The 20,591-nt window shown below is 43.1% G+C and overlaps 1 protein-coding gene across 19 annotated transcripts in view; it reads left to right on the forward strand.

Moving 5' to 3' along the window:
- The window catches only part of SLC36A1 (solute carrier family 36 member 1), a 165,763-nt gene that overhangs the window by 4,427 nt on the left and 140,745 nt on the right, over positions 1-20,591 (forward strand). For 18 of the 19 annotated variants that reach the window (XR_014241163.1, XR_014241164.1, XM_082379122.1 and 15 more), the window contains exons 2-7: positions 6,624-6,771; positions 12,742-12,832; positions 13,696-13,784; positions 14,258-14,353; positions 16,404-16,488; positions 17,068-17,286. Coding sequence is in view for 17 of the 19 variants with exons in the window: in XM_082379122.1 (XP_082235248.1) it covers positions 6,629-6,771; positions 12,742-12,832; positions 13,696-13,784; positions 14,258-14,353; positions 16,404-16,488; positions 17,068-17,286 (723 nt within the window). In the remaining 2 variants the exon portion in view is untranslated. Of the gene's footprint in view, positions 1-6,623; positions 6,772-12,741; positions 12,833-13,695; positions 13,785-14,257; positions 14,354-15,844; positions 15,895-16,403; positions 16,489-17,067; positions 17,287-20,591 lie in introns of those variants that run through there. The other variant, XM_082379120.1, reaches the window with a different exon arrangement.

A 20,591-nucleotide genomic window follows, 5' to 3' on the forward strand; every position in this document is an offset into this window, starting at 1 on the left:
TGGACTTTCATATGAATGAAATCATACACTATATGATCCTCTGTGACTGACTTCTTTCCCTTTAAATAATGTCTTCAAGGTTCATTCGTGCTGTAGCATCTATCAGTATTTCATTTCTTTTTATTGCTGAATAATATTCCATTGTATGAATATTCCACATTTCATTTATCCATTTATCAGGGGTTTTTTCCCCCATTTTTTGGCTACTAGGAATAAAGCTGCTATGAACATTTGTGTGTATGTTTTGCTATGGACATACATTTTCATTTTGGTATGTACCTAGGAGTGGAATCATTGCTGGATCTTATGGTAACTATGTTTAGCCTTTTGAGGAACTGCCAGACTGTTTTCCAAAGTGATTGCACCATTTTACATTCCCACCAGCAGTGTAAGAGGGAACCCTCTACAATTTGTCTACATCCTTGCAGATACTTATTATTATCTGTCTTTGAGTCTAGCCATCCTGGTGGGTGTGAAGTGGTATCTCATTGTGATATTTGTTTCTCATTTACCTGATGGCTAAGGATATTGAGTATTTTTGCAGATGATTATTGGCTTTTTTCACATCTTCAGTGAAATATTATTCAGATCCTTTGCCCATTTTTTAATTGGGTTTTCATTTTATTATTGAAGTGTAATATATTTGCAGAAAATTTTTCCCATTCTGTGGGTTGTTTTTCACTTTCTTGGTGGTATCCTTTGAGGCATATACATTTTAAATTTTGATTAGGTCTAGTTTACCTATTTTTTCTTGTGCTTCTGCTGTCGTATATGAGAAACTCTGCTTAATCCATGGTCACAAAAGTTTATACCTATATTTTCTTTTTTTAAATTAATTAATTAATTAATTAATTTTTTGTCTGTGTTGGGTCTTCGTTTCTATGCGAGGGCTTTCTCTAGTTGTGGCAAGTGGGGGCCACTCTTCATCGCGGTGCACGGGCTTTTCACTGTCACGGCCTCTCTTGTTCCGGGGCACAGGCTCCAGACGCGCAGGCTCAGTAGTTGTGGCTCACAGGCCTAGTTGCTCCGTGGCATGTGGGATCTTCCCAGACCAGGACTCGAACCTGTGTCCCCTGCATTGGCAGGCAGATTCTCAACCACTGCGCCACCAGGGAAGCCCTATACCTATGTTTTCTAATAAGAGTTTTTATAGTTTTAGCCCCTACATGTAGGTCTTTGACCTATTTTGAGTTAATTTTTATATATGGTGTGAAGTAGAGTTACAACTTCATTCTTTTGCACGTGGATATCCAGTTGTCCCAGTGTCAATTGTTGAAAAGACTATTTTTTCCTCCATTGAATTGTCTTGGCACCCTTGTCAAAAATCAATTGACCGTAGGTATGAGAGTTTATTTCTGGACTCTAAATTCTATTCTGTTGATCTATCTGTCTGTCCTTATGCCAATACTGTATTGTCTTGGTGTCACTGTAGCTTTGTGTAGCAGTTGGGAAGTCCTCCAACTTTGTTCTTTTTCTCCAAAATTGTTTTGGCTAATTTGAGCCTCTTGAATTTCCATATGAATTTTAGAATTGGCTTGTTAATTTCTGCAAAAAGGCAGCTGGGATTTTGATAGGGATTCAATTGAATCTGTAGATCAATTTAGGGAATATTGCCATCTTAACAGTATTAAGTCTTCTAATTCATGAATATTGGGATGTTTTTCATTTATTTAGGTCTTCTTTAATTTCTTTCAACAATGTTTTACAGTTTTCATGTACAAGTCTTACACCTACTTGGCTAAATTTCTTCCTAAATATTTGATTCTTTTTGATGCTATTGTAAATAGAACTGTTTTCTCAATTTTGTTTTCAAATTGTTCATTGAAAGTACAAAGAAATACAACTGATTTTTGTATATTGATCTTATATCCTGCAACTTTGCTGAACTTATTAGTTCTAATGGTTTTTAGAGGATAATTTTTTATGTGTTTACAAGTCACCCTTAGAAGTATTGTTTAAATTTTAGTAATGAAGCTAACACTTTAGTACTGCCTCTCCCTCCCTCCTCTCTTTTCCTCTCCCCGACCTTCCCATGTGCCCTGAAAGAGACCTACAAACTCATACAGATGGATTCTCCTTCCCTTATTGGAATTCATCTTGTTTATTTTACTGAATTTGGAATAGAATTTAATCACTAAGTCTTAAATAGCTATCTTGAGAACATTTTAGTATTTTCAAAAGTAAGTTCAAAAATGAGTTTAGTATTTTCAAAAGTATGAGTCTGATAGGTGGGGGAAAGATGCTCTTACAGTTTTTATTATCAGTGGTCTTTGTTGGAAATTAAAGAAATGTAAAATAAAATAAATACAAGGAGCCACCCATTCATCAGAAATAGCAAAAATAAAAATGATAAAATCCAGGAATTCCCCGGCAGTCCAGTGGTTAAGACTCAGTGCTTTCACTGCTGGGGCCCAGGTTCAATCCGTGGTCGGGGAACTAAGATCCCACAGCCTGCGTGCACAGTGTGGCCAAAAAAAAAAAAAAAAAGCTCAAAAGCCAACAGTTGGGAGCTAGTGAATCAAATTATTTTATTAATATAATGACGGACCATTATATTACAACTAAAGATCATCAGTGTGTGTACTGTGTAGATTCAAGGAAGAGTAGATATAAAATAAGTGGAAAAAAACCTTAAAATAATGAGAATATTGATTAATTAAAAATAGTTTATATGAGAAAAAGAAGAAAGTTTATCAAGGTTATACAAATAGTTGATATTTCAATGCAATTTTGGTTGAATGTACACTTGAAAACAACAATATATACATATATATATCTGCCAGTAAACATGCAGACTTTTCTTATGTAGTACACTTTTTTTTTTGGCTGTGCCACGTGGCATGTGGGATCTCAGTTTCTTGACCAGGGATCGAACCCACACCCCCTACACTGGAAGTGCAGAGTCTTAACCACTGGACTGCCAGGGAAGTCCCTTAGTACACTCTTTTGAGTCTAAATATCTTATGGAGATTTTTACTTTGTGTTGATGGGCCACACATATTGTATAAACTCTGTTCATTGTCCTCAAGAACCTGATGGAAGAGCTGGTCTTGAACTCTTAAATATTACATCCATCATTTGGACAGTTAACAGGGTCTAATAAAATCTCCCACAGGGCAGGAAATGGCAGTTATAGCACTAGACGGTAGAAACCAGGTTTCATCACAGAGAGCCCAGGGCAAGGTGGCCATGGAGGCTTGCACTCAGTGGGGACAGCTAGAGAGAAGAGGAGGAGGCCTTGGTTGCCAGAAAGAGCCCTAGAAGGCACTCCAGGGAGTGACCGCACCCACCCTCTACAGTGCTTCAATTCCTGCTTAGCAGCTCTGAGAGGGGGCTTCTGCTTGGATCTTTCCAGGGATAAGGAACTATCTCCTAGAGCGATTCATTTGGACAACTCCCTTTTTTAAAAAAATTAATTAATTAATTTATTTTTGGCTGCATTGGGTCTTTGTTGCTGCGCACGGGCTTTTCTCTAGTTGCTGTGAGCGGGGGCTACTCTTCGTTGCGGTACGCGGGCTTCTCATTGTGGTGGCTTCTCTTGTTGCAGAGCATGGGCTCTAGGCACACGGGCTTCAGTAGTTGTGGCATGCGGGCTCAGTAGTTGTGGCTTGTGGGCTCTAGAGCGCAGGCTCAGTAGTTGTGGTGCACGGGCTTCGTTGCTCCGCGGCATGTGGGATCTTCCTGGACCAGGGCTCGAACCCACGTCTCCTGCACTGGCAGGTGGATTCTTAACCACTGTGACACCAGGGAAGCCCTGGGCAGCTCCTTTTGATAGTTGTCTTCCTTATGTCTAGCCAAGGACCTGCCTCCCTTTACTTTCTACCTACTGATCCTGTTTCTGAGTAATCTTTGAGGCTCCACAGAACAAATCTGATCCCTAGGACAGATTTTAAAGACAGTTTTTTTACCTCCCGAGTTGCCAGTTCTCCAGGTTGAAACTTCTCAGGGCTTCCAACCGTTCTTCATTTAGCTGGTTTTCTTCCCCCTCATGACCTTGGTGCTGACCCCTGGCTATACCGCAGTTTATCATTATCCCCTTTATAGTGTGCTGCCTGGAACAGAATACAAGGTATGGCAGAAAAGAACAGTCTGTCATCTCCCTGGGGTTATCTCTTGTTGTAGTGCAACCAAGAATTGCATTAGTTGAATTGGTGTCTATTATGATATCATTGATTTCTGCTGAGCTTATCAACAACTAAAACCCATAAGTAGCATTTTTTTTTCCTTTTTCAACATGCACACAGTTGCCAAGCCACATCTTCCACATCCTGCAGTTGTTCATTGGACTTTTGATCTATAGATTTCAGCTTCTTTCTGAGCAGTTTTCTTAGTGATAATCTGCTGTGGGTCACAACATAAAGAGCCCTCTTTACAGTGTTTGGAATAAATTGAGCGTCTGTACCAAGTAAGCAAGAGTGGTTTTTGGTTGATGAGGAGGGATTGGGGAACTTGTCAGTGCCTGTTTTCTGTCCCTCTCCCTCAGTAATATGCAGGGTTCACCTGGAAGGCTGTGTTCCTCAGACGCTTTTGGTATATTGGAAGAGACTAGAAATTAGCTGCTGTTTGCATAAAGAATTGCATTAATTGATTCCTGGAATATTGGAGCAATAGTTTAGTACACCATACACCCCACCCCCGCCTTTTTGAGCATGTGGAACTAAGACCCGAGACAAATAAGGAGAATTGCTCCAGGCTACTGAGCAAACTGGTGTTAGAGGCAGCTTTAGCACCCAGGCCTTCTGACATTCATAGAAATTAATTTAATTGCTTTTGCCTGAATAGCATCTTTCAACTGTTCATATTGAGATACTAAATAGATTTTTTGTTTCCTGGCCCTCTTATGAATTTCATTGCCCCAGAGCTTAGATGACTTCCTTGAATTCCCCCACCATGTGAATAAATGATGCAGACTTAGATATCTAGCAGAGTTGGCTCTGGTGGTGAAGTGAGGCAGGGACTTCCTGAGTCTCTGGGACTTCCAAGCCCTTCACTGGCTTTCTGTCAAGCACTTTCCTCGCGAGATTACGTGGGGTCCTTCCTCCATTATAGTTGGTGGGAGAAAAATGAGATCACCCTTGGATCACTCAGGTGCTAGGTGGGGTCAGTTTCCAAAGAGTCCCTTGGGACTGGACCTCTGGGAGCACTTGACACAGAGCTGTCTATTCTCTGGCAGCTAGTGATGGATGTTGGGCGGAACGGCGTGTTGTGGTGGCCATCAGAGGTCCTGTCTCTTCACCAGGCATCTGAGGTAGCACATCAGACTCAGGATGGGCATCCAGCCACGTGCTGGGGGAGAGCCCCTGCTAGGCAGCTGGTTGTGCCAGTCTGCCAAGTGTCAGAAGGATTTTTATTTGTAATTTTTAATGTTCATGGACCTTTTCTTCCTTACTTGATTGCGGATTCTTGGAGGAAGTTGACTCTCTTTCATTATGATACTCCATCACTGCAACTGGCAGCGTATTCATTAGGTGTTTCCAGATTTAGGCAGGGCGTCAGGATGTATGTTTACGGCTTGGTGCTACCTGGCTGTAGCAGAGCAGGTCCCTTCATCTTTTGGGGGAACGATTCTTCATATGTGAAATGAGTAGTTTGGAGTGACCTCCGAAGGCTCTTTTAGCAACCGTCTCTAGGATTCTGGGAGCCTACACAGCTCTCAAAATGTATCCTTATAGTGTATCTTAGCGAAGTCCTTGTATTTCTCTTTTCTGGTGTATAATTATTAAAAAAACTCCACTCACGGGACACCACCCTCACCATCCTTCCTCAGCACACAATAGGAAGGGTTTCTTCTTTCACCAGCTTTTGAAAAATTGGCAAAAGGGAGAAGGGTTGCGACGGGGAGATGTTGCCACAAGGGCCAGTGGTGAGCCCCTCTCATGCTCCTGGTCTTCCTCTGCGCTGCTTTCAGCTGCCATTTCAAAGTATGCAGGCTGGTTGCAAGAAAGGAGTCCTAGGATGAGGGAATGAGCATCACTGATGACGTCCAAAGAGTATAGGACATACCAGAAGTCATGGCAGAGAGAAAGAGAAGGTCATCTGTGGCTCTGGGACCTGGTGGCGAGTTTGAGCAGAATTAGATGATCTAGAAGGGATTTCTGGAATGCAGAAGGCTCTTTCTGGACCAAATGCAGAGGAAAAATAGAATACAGCTAGGAATATTTAGGTTCCCATCCTCTGAGAGCTTGCTCTTGGGGAAGATGGATGTAGATACAATATCAGTATTGTTCAGGGTCCAAGACATTAGCTCAAAGGAAGGGGTTGTTAATCCCAGCCTAAGGAACGGGACAGGCTGTCTAGAAGTGCCCGTCTGCATCTTCCCCCATCCCTCCCAAGCCGTGCCTCACCTTTGCTCTGTCCAGGTGTGCTGGCAAATTTAGAAACTTGTGAGTGTGGCATCGACTCGATAGGTTGCGAGGGAGAAGCCAAGAGAGCTCAGCCCGCCCATGTGTACTTTGTACCTTTTTCATTTCTCTTGGTATCAGGCAACCTCATTGTACTTAATCCATAGTGCAGCTGTCACTGAACTACTGTGGCAATGGCTGCTTCTGCCCCAGAGCCGACCCCAGGCTTGGAGCTAAAGACCCCAGCCACTGGTGGTCTTAGCGCTGCCCCTGTCCCCCCAGTTACCATGTCCACGCAGAGACTTCGGAACGAGGACTACCGTGACTACAGCTCCACCGACGTGAGCCCGGAGGAGAGTCCGTCCGAAGGCCTGAACAACTTCTCTTCCTCGGGATCCTACCAGCGGTTCGGGGAAAGCAACGGCACAACGTAAGTAGCTGTTCTGTCTACCCTCCTGGGTGGGATTCGTATTCCTAAATTCTGTATTAGTAACGTAATCTCCATTAGAGTTATTTTTGCTCCCCTATTTTATCAATTCCCTACTTTACAGATGAAAGTAAGAGGTAAAGAGATTGAGTGAGTAATGGTGCTGAGATCTGCGCTCCTTGTCTGCCACTCTCTAGTCTATTTCTTATTCTTTGTTCATTTCACCTGTGTGGTCCCAGAAGGCTGGTGCCCAGTAAGAGCCTGAACATCAGAAAAACTTCTAGAGAGAACATTCTCTTAATTTAGAACCATGAGTCGTCTGTGCTAGAACCTTAAATGCCTCCAAGTCCAATTGGAAGCCTCCTTTGCAAAGTCTCCCCCAGACTTCTGTCCCCATCACCAATCAACTGGGACATTTGGTGGAAGAAGTAGGAAGAGGGAGGAATAACTTCTCCTGCCCTTAAAAGATTCAAGGGGCTGTTAAAGATGATCTGCTTTGCATGCCCTTAGGAGGGCTTAAGTCTTCCCCTGGAAACTGAATTCCAAGTCTCATCTGGGTGAGTTTGGCCCTCTATGGGCCTCAGTTTTTCCAAATGTGAGATAAAATTGGACCCCCACCGTGAAGCTATACTGACTCACCCTTCAAATGAAAAGATTCAGAGGAGGGTTTTCTACTCCATTGAGTTGTCTGGCTCAGTTCTGAAAGTCAGCAGAGCCCCGACATTTTCTCTGGACCCCAGCATTCCATCTTTTGCAGCCCTTCTGTTTATTCCTCAGACTCTGCCATCACCCGCTCTATGTTCCCTTGTGGGTTGGGTGTGACTTACTGAGGGATCCATTATGTCCTTGACTCACACTATCCCACTGTGACTGCCCAAGGAGACCATGGAAGCTTCTCTTGGAGTTCATTACTGGTGAAGCTCTGCCTGGCTGCAATCTCTCCCAGTGCAGGGCATTTTCCCTAGTGAACTCAGAACTAGAGGAGATGGTCAGCCCACATTATAAGCCCCTCTCCACTTCTAGCTGGTTTTCTGCTCATAAAGATTCAGTCTCCATAACTTCTTTCTCCTGTGGCATGCTATTGTAGATTCCCCCATTTGCTTGCAGTGTTAGCTGATGGAAAAGATTGCTTAGACCACAACTGGCAGTAGTGAGGACTGTCTTTCCTCTTTTTTCCCTAACCTTACCTACCTAATTGGCTTCCCCCAGGTGGAAGGAGTGTCAGATGCAGCCAATGACATTTGATAGCTTCCCTTCAGAAGTCACTCTTGTTACTGTGAAATACTTCTTCCAAGCTTCTCTCTCTCTAGTTTCCTTTCCAGTTTTTGCTCCTTGTTCTTAGGCATCAGCTTGTCTATGCAGCGCTTGCCGTATGGGGTCTAGATTTTCATTTTTATTTTTTTCTTTTCTTTTTTTTGTCATTATGTTTTTTGGCCGCGAGGCTTGCGGGATCTTAGTTCCCCAGCTAGGGATTGAATCCGGGCTCTGGCAGTGAAAGCGCGGAGTCCTAACCACTGGACCTCCAGGGAATTCCCTAGATTTTCATTTTTAAAGGGACTTCCCTGAAGTTCAAAACCAACCAGCTAGTAACATCAGGGTGGTAGCTCATAGGTTTTTTTTTTGTTTGTTTTTTTGATTTTTAATTAATTAATTTATTTATTTATTTTTATGGCTGTGTTAGGTCTTTGTTTCTGTGTGAGGGCTTTCTCCAGTTGCTGCAAGTGGGGGCCACTCTTCATCGCGGTGCGCGGGCCTCTCACTATCGCAGCCTCTCTTGTTGCGGAGGACAGGCTCCAGACGTGCAGGCTCAGTAGTTGTGGCTCATGGGCCTAGTTGCCCCGCGACATGTGGAATCTTCCCAGACCAGGGCTCGAACACCGTGTCCCCTGCATTGGCAGGCAGATTCTCAACCACTGTGCCACCAGGGAAGCCCAGCTCATAGGTTTTGTATGTATTGGAGATAATGCGTGGTTGTCAGCTATTCTGAATATCTCTCTTTTTTGTTCACATTGGATTATAACTACTGGTCAACTGCAAATTATCTCCCCTTGTTTGCTGGAAATTGACCAATTGGAAGATGCTTCCCTTGTCCTTGCTTTGGGACATTTTCCAGGGTGTACTTTTTCTGAGGGCCCATCCTGCCCTGACATTGTAATACAAGGTAGGTGACCAGGAAAGCCCATCTGTAAGTGATGGCAGGTATCACAATCCCATCATAAGTGGTACAGGGAAAAGTACTCCCTTGGGACTTGGAGGGTTGGTTGAGTACTTTCCTGGGGTCTGGATCCACACAAGCCTGGCATGTTATGTGTAGAAACATGCCAGGTATGATTAAGTATAAGCTGATTTGGGACCTAGTTAGCTCAATAGGTGAGAAGTGTTAGGGACAAGTTTTTGAGCTGGGTTCCTGTTTACTGGGACTTGCCCCACCATGTTATCTAGTTTGCCCAGGAACAAAGTATATGGAAAAAGTGCATGGAACGAAGTACAAGAAGCAAAGTATATGTACTTTGTTACATGTACAAAGAGCATGTACACACCAGGCTCTTCTAAGGGTTTAGGGCTCAGTAAAAATCCCTAATCAGGAGTGCAAGTAGGAACCCCAGATGCTTCCATGATGATGTGTTTGGTGAGAGTATTTCCTAACACTTGAATGCTATCAAGCTGTCGACTACTTTGATGACAGCCTCATTTTTTACTCTTCTGGGCAAAGTTTTCTTGTTGCCCTATTGAGCTACATTATACTGCTCTTGATCAGGCTTTGTTACTTTTTCTCCAGGCTGGCAGGCTGAGAAACCAGTTGACTGAAACTGGTCTTCTGTAGGTTATCTGGAGCAGCCACTTGCAAAGTATGGTCTTCAGACCCTTTAGGGCTCCCAAGACCATTTTAAGAAGCCCACGAAGTCAAAACTGTTTTCATAATAATACTAAGATGTGATTTGTTTTTTCACTGTGTTGACATCTGCACTCATAGTTCAGAAGAAATGATGGGTAAAATTGCTGGCGCCTTAGTATAAATCAAGACGGTGGCACCAAATTATGCTTGTCATTGTATTTTTCACTGTCACACATATACATATACAAAAAATAAGCCGGTTTCACTTAAGCACGTCCTTGATGAAGCAGTCAAGTTACTAATTTTGTTAAATCTTGACCCTTCAGTACAGGTCTTTTAATATTCTGTGTGACAAAATGGAAAGTACACATGCAATACTTCTACTGAACAACTAACAAACTATAGGTCATTCAGACCTGAGTACTTGGCAGACATTTTCTTGAAAATGAAAGTAATGATACTGTCACCTCAAGAAAAACAATCAGTAGTATTTGTTGCCCACAGTGAAATTTGAGCTTTCGAGCAAAATCAGAAAAAAAAAACTCATATCAAGCACTGTGACCTTGACAGCTTCCCTCTACTCAAAGACTTCTGATGAGATTAGGGATGATATTAATGAATGTGATTTTTTTTGATATCGTATAATGAAATGTGCCAGCATTTGGAAGATCCACATAGCTCAGGGAATCAGTATCTTCCCAGATGACCAAAGGGCGATGTTAGAAAATTGTGCGTGGGTAAAAGATCCATCCAAGGAGCAAGATCACTGGTGGGTTTTCATGTAATAGAGGATGAAAAGGTCAGATTCCACATTACAGCTAACTTCTAAGAAACTACATGTGTCGAGTTTTGGTGTAGTATCAAAGAAAAATTATCACAATTGTCAGAAGAGGCTATTAAGATACATTCTAACTACATGTCTGTGTGAGGACAGATTTTCTTCAGGTACTTCCACCAAAACAACATATCACAACAGCTTGAATGCGGAAGTAGATAGTCCACCTGTCAAACAAGACATTAAAGAGATTTGCAAAGAAGTAAAATAGTGTCCTTCTTCTCACATTATACTTTTTGGAAAATAGAGTTACTTTTTGTTAAAAATTGGTTATTTATATTAACATGTAATAGGTTTATTGTTATTTTAAATTAATAAATGTTTTTAAATTTCTTGGTTTAATTTATAATATAATATACGTCAGCAGACATAATCCATATAAGCAAAAACTGTTTGGGATCCTCAATAATTTATAAGTGTATAAAGGGGACCTAAGACAAACAAGTATAAGAACAGATTTGGAGCGTCAAGAGACGACAGAGATTTGTGAGGCTTATTTCTCCCTCCCACCCCCCGCAGTTAAAACTCTGCAGTCCATGGAGTTGATTTTGTGATAGCTCGTATGGTTTTGGGTAATCCCAGCTCATGGCCATTGATTAAAAAGCATGATTTTGGTCAATTGCCTGGAATCCTGCTGTTGCAGAGCTGAAGTATGCTGTTCTGGTCCAGTCGCCTCACTCTACAGATGAGAGAACAGGCCCAGAGAAGGGAAGGGAATTGCCATATGGAGTTAATGGCAGAGCCAGGGCTGGAGGGACCTGATCTCCCATGAAACCCAGCTCAGAGGCGTTTTGGGGAGGCCTCTGGTAGGCAGGTGGTTTTGGTACAGTGCTTATCTTTGACCTTAAGTGGATTAAACATTTGCCAAGATAGAAATTTGCTTAGTCCATCATCCTGCACTTAATCTCCTGGTCACTGGCCACTGATAATGAACGAGTCACCCCTGGACCCTTACAGTCCTTTAGTTTAATCCAGGAGAGCGCTTGCCTCTTCTCATTCAGACTTGAAGCAGTTTTCTTGATCTTGCCTGAGAAGCTTGGGAGACAGTAGGAAGGTCAAGAGATTTTCTTCCTGGAGGTAGACGGAGAAAGGTTACAGAAAGTAAAATTCCTTTCCAGAGAGTGTAGATGGGTCTTATTTATTACGGTCTTCACAAGTTAACACATGACTTGCTTTCAGTTTCTACTGAATTGCAGATTTGAAGAAATATGTGGAAGCATCATTTAGGAGGTATTTAGGTTATTTGCGCAGAAGAATTTCCAGACAGTGCCAGGGGCCAAATCCTGATTAAGTCTGTGGTACCATGTTTGATCTTTTCCGTATCCTGCTGGAGTAACAGAGGATGGAAAATGCTAAAGATGAGGCCACTGACGTCAGTCCTTTGAGGAGCTCCCATTCTGTATGGAATGCCCATCCTCACCCAACCTGAGTGGCCACAGAGCTGACACGCTCCTTTGTGTTGGTGCTCACACCTGTGTCTGGGTGCGTGTTCCCAGGCTCTTCTTCCCTGTTGGCACACACACAGAGCCCTGCATAGGGCCCTGCTGGGCTCAGCCCAGGTCTCTGCACGCTACAAACCCTCACCTCCCTGCCCCTCCCTGGGCACTGTTCCTGGGCTTTTCCTAGGACAGGGATCTTTCTACCTTGGGTGGTTGTTAATGTGTCTGCCTTATCTCCTTGGAGACTTTTATTAGTTTCTAGAGACTGAGGTCCGTATCTGGTTCATGCTGATTTCCACCATTGCATTAACACAATGTTTTACACATTATAGGTGGTATTTGTTGAGTGAAAAAATAATGAGGACACTTGAGAGACTTTACAGTTGCAGCTTCAGGCAGACAGTCTGTACAACAGATGAGGGAAAATTGTGTCCTCAAGGCAGAAGGATAAACTAGGTGACTGTGTGAAGAGGGCTTCTCCAATCTTAGGCATTTGACATTTTTTTTTTTTAATGAAAAGTACACCACAACTGCAGACCCCCACTGTCCCTCTGATCTAATCTCCAAGAGAGGTGGACTTTTCAGATGCCTCAGGGAACAGAGTTTATAGCCCAGTGACTAAGAGAGTGGGCTCAGGGGCTAGACAGCCTGGGTTTGAATCTAGGCTCACACTCAAGGTACATGGCCTTGAGCAAGTTGCTCCCTCATGCATAAGGTGAAGTTAATACCTATCTCATAGGGTTGTTCTGGAAATTGAATGAGATAACTCATGAAGGCACTTAGCACAGTGCTAAGTGCTTGCTCAGTAAATGCTAGCTCTCATTATTGTTAACATGCCCTTGTCTGCCTTCTTCCCACTTCAGATGGTTCCAGACCCTGATCCACCTATTAAAAAGCAACATTGGCACAGGACTCCTGGGGCTGCCTCTGGCCGTGAGAAATGCAGGCATCTTGGTAAGGGTCTGCGTCGGTGCAAGGAAGTATTGTGACAAATTTTAGGAGACAATGGTTTTTTTTTTTTAATTTACTTCATGGAAAACATTTTAAAATGGGAAGCTTTTCTTTTTCAAATTCAGTTGAGAAAAAGCAAAGTTCAGGTGTTCATTCATCTAAAGATATTTATTGAGGATCTCTGTGTGCCAGGCACTATACTAGACTCTTAGAATATTATCAGTGAATAAAAACAGACAACGATTCCTTCCCTCATGGAGCTTACTTTGAGGCGAGGAGGAGGTACTTGAAAAGTTTCTGGCAGTTTCTATCAATAATATTAACTAATGAGTTAGTAACAGAAGTCTGTCCATTTTCTACACAGTCCTTCCATGCCCTGCCGTTAGATGGCCAACTCTGAGAATCTTATTTTTGTCTTTCATGATCCTCCCCTTATAGGCTGCCTGTCCAAAGCCATTCTGGTTTCTTTTAAAGTCGGAGAAGCTCAGCGACGGGGATTGTCCTCAGCTAAGGACGGTCTTGTGGCATTGCTCTAGAGAGAACTCTCCCCCTTCCACCACCCCTTAGCCTGTCTCTTCTTCCCAGACAGTCCCAGGAGCCTTCTATTCTGCCTATTGGCAACAGTCTCGGAATAGCCTTATCTTGTGTCATTCTCCTCCGGGAGATTGATTCTCTAGAAGGCCTGCTGAGGTTCAGGTGGTGCCCGTCCTACTCAGCTCATCTCTGTGAGCACATTTGTCTCTCAAAAGCTCTGCTGGAAGTTCTGTCATTGGAAGGTTCCCTAGTAAAGTTTTGATCATTTGCAAATCCAGTTCTAATTCTGTCTGCTTGTCTCTCCCCCTCTTACCCACAACGCCTGTCCGCAGATGGGTCCCCTCAGCCTGCTGGTGATAGGCCTCGTGGCTGTGCACTGCATGGGTATCCTGGTGAAGTGCGCTCACCACTTCTGCCACAGGTGAGAGCCCTCCGGGCCACCTCTCGAGTGACAGATTGTCCTTTGGGGTTCCGTTGCCAGCACTGAAAGTGAGCACTTAACAGAGATCACTCTGGACTCTTTGTGCTGCCTGAAGGTGGCCGCTAGTCATCACAGCACTGCCTTTCCCTGGCGATTTCTGTGTTCTTTCTTAGCTTGTTGTCATCTGTCGCACTTACTTATATCCAGTGGACAGAGACCACATTCTGGTTTTCCGTGCTTTGTAATATTTACCCCATTGAAAAGGTTTACCAGATGGTTGTTAATTATAAGGAAGGTAACCATCCCATTGACGTAAGACTTATGCTCCTTGAAAGCATCAGACCCAGGACTCAGTGGTATGTCTCGGGTGGCTGATGGGGAACCGGCCCAGGTCTCCGTGCGCTATGTTTGTTCTGTCATTGTCGTTGTCTGACCCCTGCACTCTGCCCTTCCTCTCCCTCCCCTCCTCCCAGACTGAACAAGCCCTTTGTGGACTATGGGGATACGGTGATGTACGGCCTGGAAGCCAGCCCCATCTCCTGGCTCCGGAACAACGCCCGCTGGGGAAGGTAATGGGTTTCCTTTTTCTTTGCTGCTGTGGCCGCCCGGTGTGGAGGCCTTCAGATAGGGAGGTGAGGTGTGGGAGACAGTGCAGCTAGTGGGAAGAGCATTGCTTGGGTCTGTGGACTTGAGTTCTAGCTCAGCTCTGCCAGTGGTCATTTGTGTGACCCTGGGCTGTGTGACCCCTCCCTTCCCTGGGCCTCAGTTTCCTCACTGGTAAAACTTGGGGCCTGGCCTGAAAGATATTTAAGGGCTCTCCCAGCTTTGACAGCCTGTGACCAGTGATTATATTTCATCCCCTTGTTTGGTCAACAGATATATTTAAGCACACTCTTATAAGTGGTACAAAACAATTTTAGGTATAGGGAGGGGGGTTTCCCTGAGGGATATTATGTAGTCCTGGCCCTCCAATAGACAGAGAAAGATGCATGGGAATCTTGAGAACAAGAGATCAGGAAGAAATAGGATATACCAGTAGAGAGAGTCATGAGCTAGAAATACACCCCAGGAGCCCTGAGAGGGAGGAGCCCTAAAGACGCTCTTGTCCGCCGTGCCAGATGAGAAGAGCACATGATAGGAGCTTTCAGGGCAGGGCACTGGGCAGGAGAAGGAAGGCTTCAAGGAGGAGGTGAGGTGAGCCAGAACAAATGGGTTTGTTAGGGAAAGAGACGTTTCAGGAGCTGGGTTGGGAGGTGTTTGGAAGTTTCTCCTTATGGTAACTTTTCAGATGCCTGGAGAGAAATATTCTACTGTTTGTTTCCTATTTGAGGAAACGGTGCATATAGATGTAGAAAATTGATAACATTGAGGGCTGAATCCTTTTTTTAAAAAAAATTGTATCACATTAAAGTTATGTTCTCCAGAAAAACTCCTTGTTGTGGTCATAGGGAGACTTTTACCTTCACACATAGTCAGCTTCTTCCTGTGATGCAGGATTATGTAATTCTTTCAGCAAAGTCGTTTTCTGTGCCTGGGAGAAGCCAGATTGCCAAGTGACCACTGTTGGTTGGTTGGTTGTTAGTTGATTCTTTCTTCTCTCTTCTTCTCTCCTCTTCCTTTCTTCATCTCTGTTTTTTCCTCTCTCCTCCTCCTCTCTTTCCCTCTAGCCCCATATCTTCCCCCTCCTTCCTTACTCCCTCCCTCCCTTCCTTCCTTTAATAAAATTAATGTATGCTTGTGGTTAAAAAAAAATTTTTTTTTTGGAACAAGATAGGAGAACATAAAGTGAAGAGTAAAAATATATCCTGGTCACAGTTGCATGGGTTTTCTTTTGGAATTTTCTGAATATATACAAACATACACACATTCTTAACATTTTTTACACTAATTACCATACTATGCATACTGACTGGAAACTTGTTTTGTTTTTTTTCCCTTAAAGGTCTTAGACATTTCTCTATCAGCACACGTAGATTTAAGATATTCTTTTTACCTGCTGTATTCTGTTTCATCTCATAATGGCCTATAATTTAATCATTTTCCTTTTGATGACCCCTTAGGTTGTTACCAGCTGTTGTTGTAACAGTGCTTCAACCAGCAGCCTGTTTCGGTACATCTATTTCTGTGTCCTTATGTGAGAGTCAGTTGGTTCTTAGATCCAAGCTATAGAAAGAGATCCGTGAAGGGGTCCACTTCTTGGGCTTTTATGCTGAGGGTTCCCTGTAGCTTTAGGACAAACAGTGTGAGAGGGGATAGGTGGGCCATGGGAAGGAGGGTAGCCAAGGGGCTGGGTAGTGGTCCTGGTGTATGTGCTCCGCCCCGGCCAGTACAGTCTCAGGACTATCTCGAGTCTGCCTGACCACGTGCAGCATTCCTGACACGAAGCCAGGAAGGGGACCTCGGGAACCACACACATAGCACCTCCTTCACCTTCCTCCAAGGCTCTAGACCAGTGGCACGTGGCACATTTTCTCCTCTTTCTTGGGCACACTCATCCTTGTCACCTGATGGGAAGGGTCTGTGATGACTTGGGAATAAGTGCTGTTCAAACACCTGTCTCTCTGGCAGTCTTGCTTGCTATCATTACGATCTTTGTCTTCCTTCCTTCCCCACCTGCAGGCACACTGTGGACTTCTTCCTAATCGTCACGCAGCTGGGATTCTGCTGTGTCTATTTTGTCTTTCTGGCTGACAACTTCAAACAGGTAGGCCCTGGTAAAAAGAGAGACTGGCAAGAGATGGGTGGACTTTCTGTTTAGGATCTCTTCCAAGCCAGTTTTGTTCAACACAAGAATTGAGATCTTGACACTTTACGTAGAACAGTGTCAGTGTCGTTTGATTTTATCTAAAGACCCAGGGCGTGGGACTTCCCCCGTGGTCCAATGGTTAAGACTGAGCACTTCCACTGCAGGGGGCACAGGTTCGATCCCTGCTCAGGGAACTAAGATCCTGTATGCTGCATGGCGTGGCAAAAATAAATAAATAAATAAATAAATAAATGAAAATTAAAAGAAAAGAAAAAAACTTTATAGAGACCCAGGGTGTCGAGAAACCTCAAGATATCTTGCTGTCCTGTCTTTAGGTAAGATGTGATCAAACCCAGCTCAGACATTCAGGTGGCTAACAATTATGAAGATCTCCAAAGACAGTTCACCGACCACTAACTTTCTATGTGGCCTTCTTCACACACTGAGCCTTTAGCCAAGAACCCCTTCCGGTGGGAGGGCCACTGGCCTTTGTCATTTGAGAGGGTTTCTCTGCTGCTTTTCTTCCCCTCATTCTAGGTGATAGAAGCAGCCAATGGGACCACCACCAACTGCCACAACAATGAGACGGTGATCCTGACGCCCACCATGGACTCGAGACTCTACATGCTCGCCTTCCTGCCCTTCCTGGTGCTTCTGGTGTTCGTCAGAAACCTCCGAGCCCTGTCCATCTTCTCCCTGTTGGCCAACATCACCATGGTGGTCAGCCTAGTTATGATCTACCAGTTCATTGTTCAGGTATGACCCCAGGCTCCCCGCTCCACCTCTTAAATAATCAGAGAAACAAAGAAAGTGAGTAAGTAGAACATAAATAGGGGTTTGTTACTTATGAGCAGTGTACTTAGGTTAGGGCTTCTCAGCGTGGGCACTGTTGACGTTTGGGCCGGATAACCCTTTGCTGTGGGGCCCTTCTGTGCATCGTGGGATGTTTAGCAGCATCCTGGTCTCTACCCACTAGGTGCCAGTAACAACCGCTCCCGAAGTTACAACAACCTAAAGTGTCTCCAGACGTTGCCAAATGTCCCCAGGGGGGCAAAATCACCCCCACTGAGATCACTGGTTTAGACTTTTTCCCAGTTAGAGAATTAAGACATGATCATTGTATAGATTGGAAAAGAAAGAAAAATATTAAGATGATTCTTATATTAACTCATAACATTTATATTCTTATATTAAATAATATAAGAATCATCTTATTATACAATATATTGTAATAAGGAATATTATATTATTATTTTACCACTCCAGTTTTATATTTATTCAAACAGTAAATAATTCCTTACCACTCCAGTTTTATATTTATTTGTCAGAATGGTAAATCCGGTGATTATTCCACCTCACATAGCCCATGTGGGCAGGTCTGTGGGGAGGTACAGGAGAAGACATCTGTATATAGATGGGTAGAAGATCAGGCTGAGGAAAATGTGCCCTTAAACACTGGTTGATTATAGACATTTGCCAAGACTTGAGAAAAGGAAAAAAATGAAAGCATGTGAATAAAAGAATAACTTTAAAAAAAGGTATGTAAATTTAATTCCCCAAATAACTCATCAATACATACTTACTAAAATACAGACAACACAAGTACCTTTTGAACACTCCGTCTCCACCCTGAGTCTCCTCCACTCTGGGACCCTCTGTGTGTTTCTAGGTTCTGCAAATGCATTTACACACTGTATTCCTATGTAGAGAAATATATAAAGCAAAAATTGGTGGGGGTTTTTTAACATAATTAAAAAAATTATTATACGTAGTGTTCATCTGCCTTGCTTTTTTTCTTTGACAGTGTCTCAGAAAGACTTCCATGCTGATATACCTGGTTTTATCTCATTCTTTTTAATTGCTAAATAGTATCTCAGAGAATAGACGTGCTGTAGTTTCGTAGCCTGTCAAGTCATGTATCATCTGTAGTGTCATTTAGTATTATGACAGTGAATATTTGTATGCCTTCCTTTTTGTGGACATGTATAAATACTTCTCCAAGATAAGCATCTAGAGGTGCTAGAGACGCAATTGCTAGACAGTGTGCACTGTACAATTTTTTATATTGCCAAGTTGCTTTTTCCAAAAGCTATTTACCAATCAATTTCACGTTGACTCCCTTCCACAGTTTGTAAGCAACCCCTTCTAGCCACACTGTATCAATCTTTTAAATTTGGCTCAGTCTGACAGGTGAACTTTGCCTCATTTTCACAGTCTGCTTAACAGTGACCTGGTTACCCCCTGATGAGGTTTCTAGGAAAACAGTGAGTCATGAAATACAAGGACTTCCTGTACTGAGGAAATGACATAATGCATTTAGACTAACAGTGTCGTCAGTGAGCATTCACTGGTATTTCCTTCTCCCAGTAAGTCAGGTGGATGGCAGATATTGACTCTTCTCCTGCAGAACTATTTTCTTTTTTTCTGAATACAAATTTTTTATTCTGGGTGCTTTTTACCATTTCTAACATCATAAATAGCAAAAAACAAACAAACAAAAACATATTGCAAAAACAATATGAAAAGATTTAAAATATATAATTTACATATAATAATCATGTAAGTATATGTCTTCATTATATATATTTTATTCATAATTTTGTTTATAGCTTTATTTTAGTATCTTTTATGGTTCTGGTAATGTAAGTGATATCCTTTATAAAAAGCCTTGCAATATTCTTACTAGCAGTCAGGGTGCAAGAATACCAAATCAAACTAGCCAAGGATCTAAGCGGAACTGTTTTCTAATGCAGAAAATAGACAGCTGTCCATGTCCCATTTTTTTATGGGACTGGAAAGAGGACCTGTGAACACATGAATGACCATTTCCGGAGAGTTTCTTTCCCTATCTGGCCAATTAAGTTAAAACAAGCAAGGGTAAATAAATGTATGATTTAACTTTGTAATTAGAGATCTCAGTCAGTGCCTAGGACACACTGCAGTGAACGTTAAAGACAAAAACGGGTGATGCCAGCTCACGTAGACACCGCATTTAATTTCAAACCACTGCAGGTTGTTGGACTGTGGTCGTTGCTGTGATCGGAGGGCTGGAATGGGAATATGGGTTCCATAGCATCTCAGTCCCCCCTGAAGGTAGTGTCCATCCAGGGCATTGTCTGTGCCTCGTACAACCTGCACTTTTGGATGAGGCAGCCCTGCTGACTTCCCGAGAGCGATTCTGAGCCTGTCTCTGGGCTCAGCCAGGAGGTAGGTTGTGATCTGATAGTGCTATCTGCCCGGGTCTGGCTGTGTGTCCAGGAGCTTCATTTTAATGTGGTACACAGCTAAAGATGTCCCTCTGGGTTGTTTTTGTTGTTGCTGTTAGTTCAGTCTCATCTTGGCATTTTGCCCTCGTTACCTTGATGTTTCCTCCTGCTGTCCAAAGTTCCTGAATTTTCACCTAAACCCGAGCCTGTACGTGACCCGTGCTCTTGCGCCTCAGGCTCATGCCATTGTAGGAAGTCGCCTGATGCCTTCCACGCGAGCAGGTGTCTTCATCATGTGCATGACAAATGGCACAGTTCTGAGCAGAGTGCCTTGCCCAGAAGGGCTCCCAATAAATCCAATAAATGTGTTATCACTGCATATCCTTAATTCTTTTTTTTTGGCCGCATCGCACAGCTTGTGGGATCTTACTTAGGTCCCCTGACCAGGGACTGAACCCGGGCCATGGCAGTGAGAGCTCGGAGTCCTAACCACTGGGCTGCCAGGGATATCCTTGATTCTGAGATGTATTTTTTCACAGTTAATAGTGTTTCCAAAATTGGAGTACATCTGACAATCCTTATGTACATTTAACAGCATTTTTTCAAAAAGCTGTTACAATTATATGATAATGTGGTACAAATGAGGAGATAATATGTTGCAAGTGAGCCGATTTTAATTTGTACATTTCTTTGTAAATGAAAGTTTTTCCCCAAGTTTAATTCGTTGGGGTGTAAGGCAGTAGCAGTCATTACATATGTAGAATTATAAATTCCTTCTGCTGGTCTCATTCACCCCGGTATCCCCACATATGTATTTTGAAATTCCCTCTCTGATATCTCAGCCCAATCTGATGT

This window comes from Balaenoptera borealis, assembly GCF_965194805.1.
Source record: "Balaenoptera borealis genome assembly, chromosome: 2".
NCBI classification, from domain to species: domain Eukaryota; kingdom Metazoa; phylum Chordata; class Mammalia; order Artiodactyla; family Balaenopteridae; genus Balaenoptera; species Balaenoptera borealis.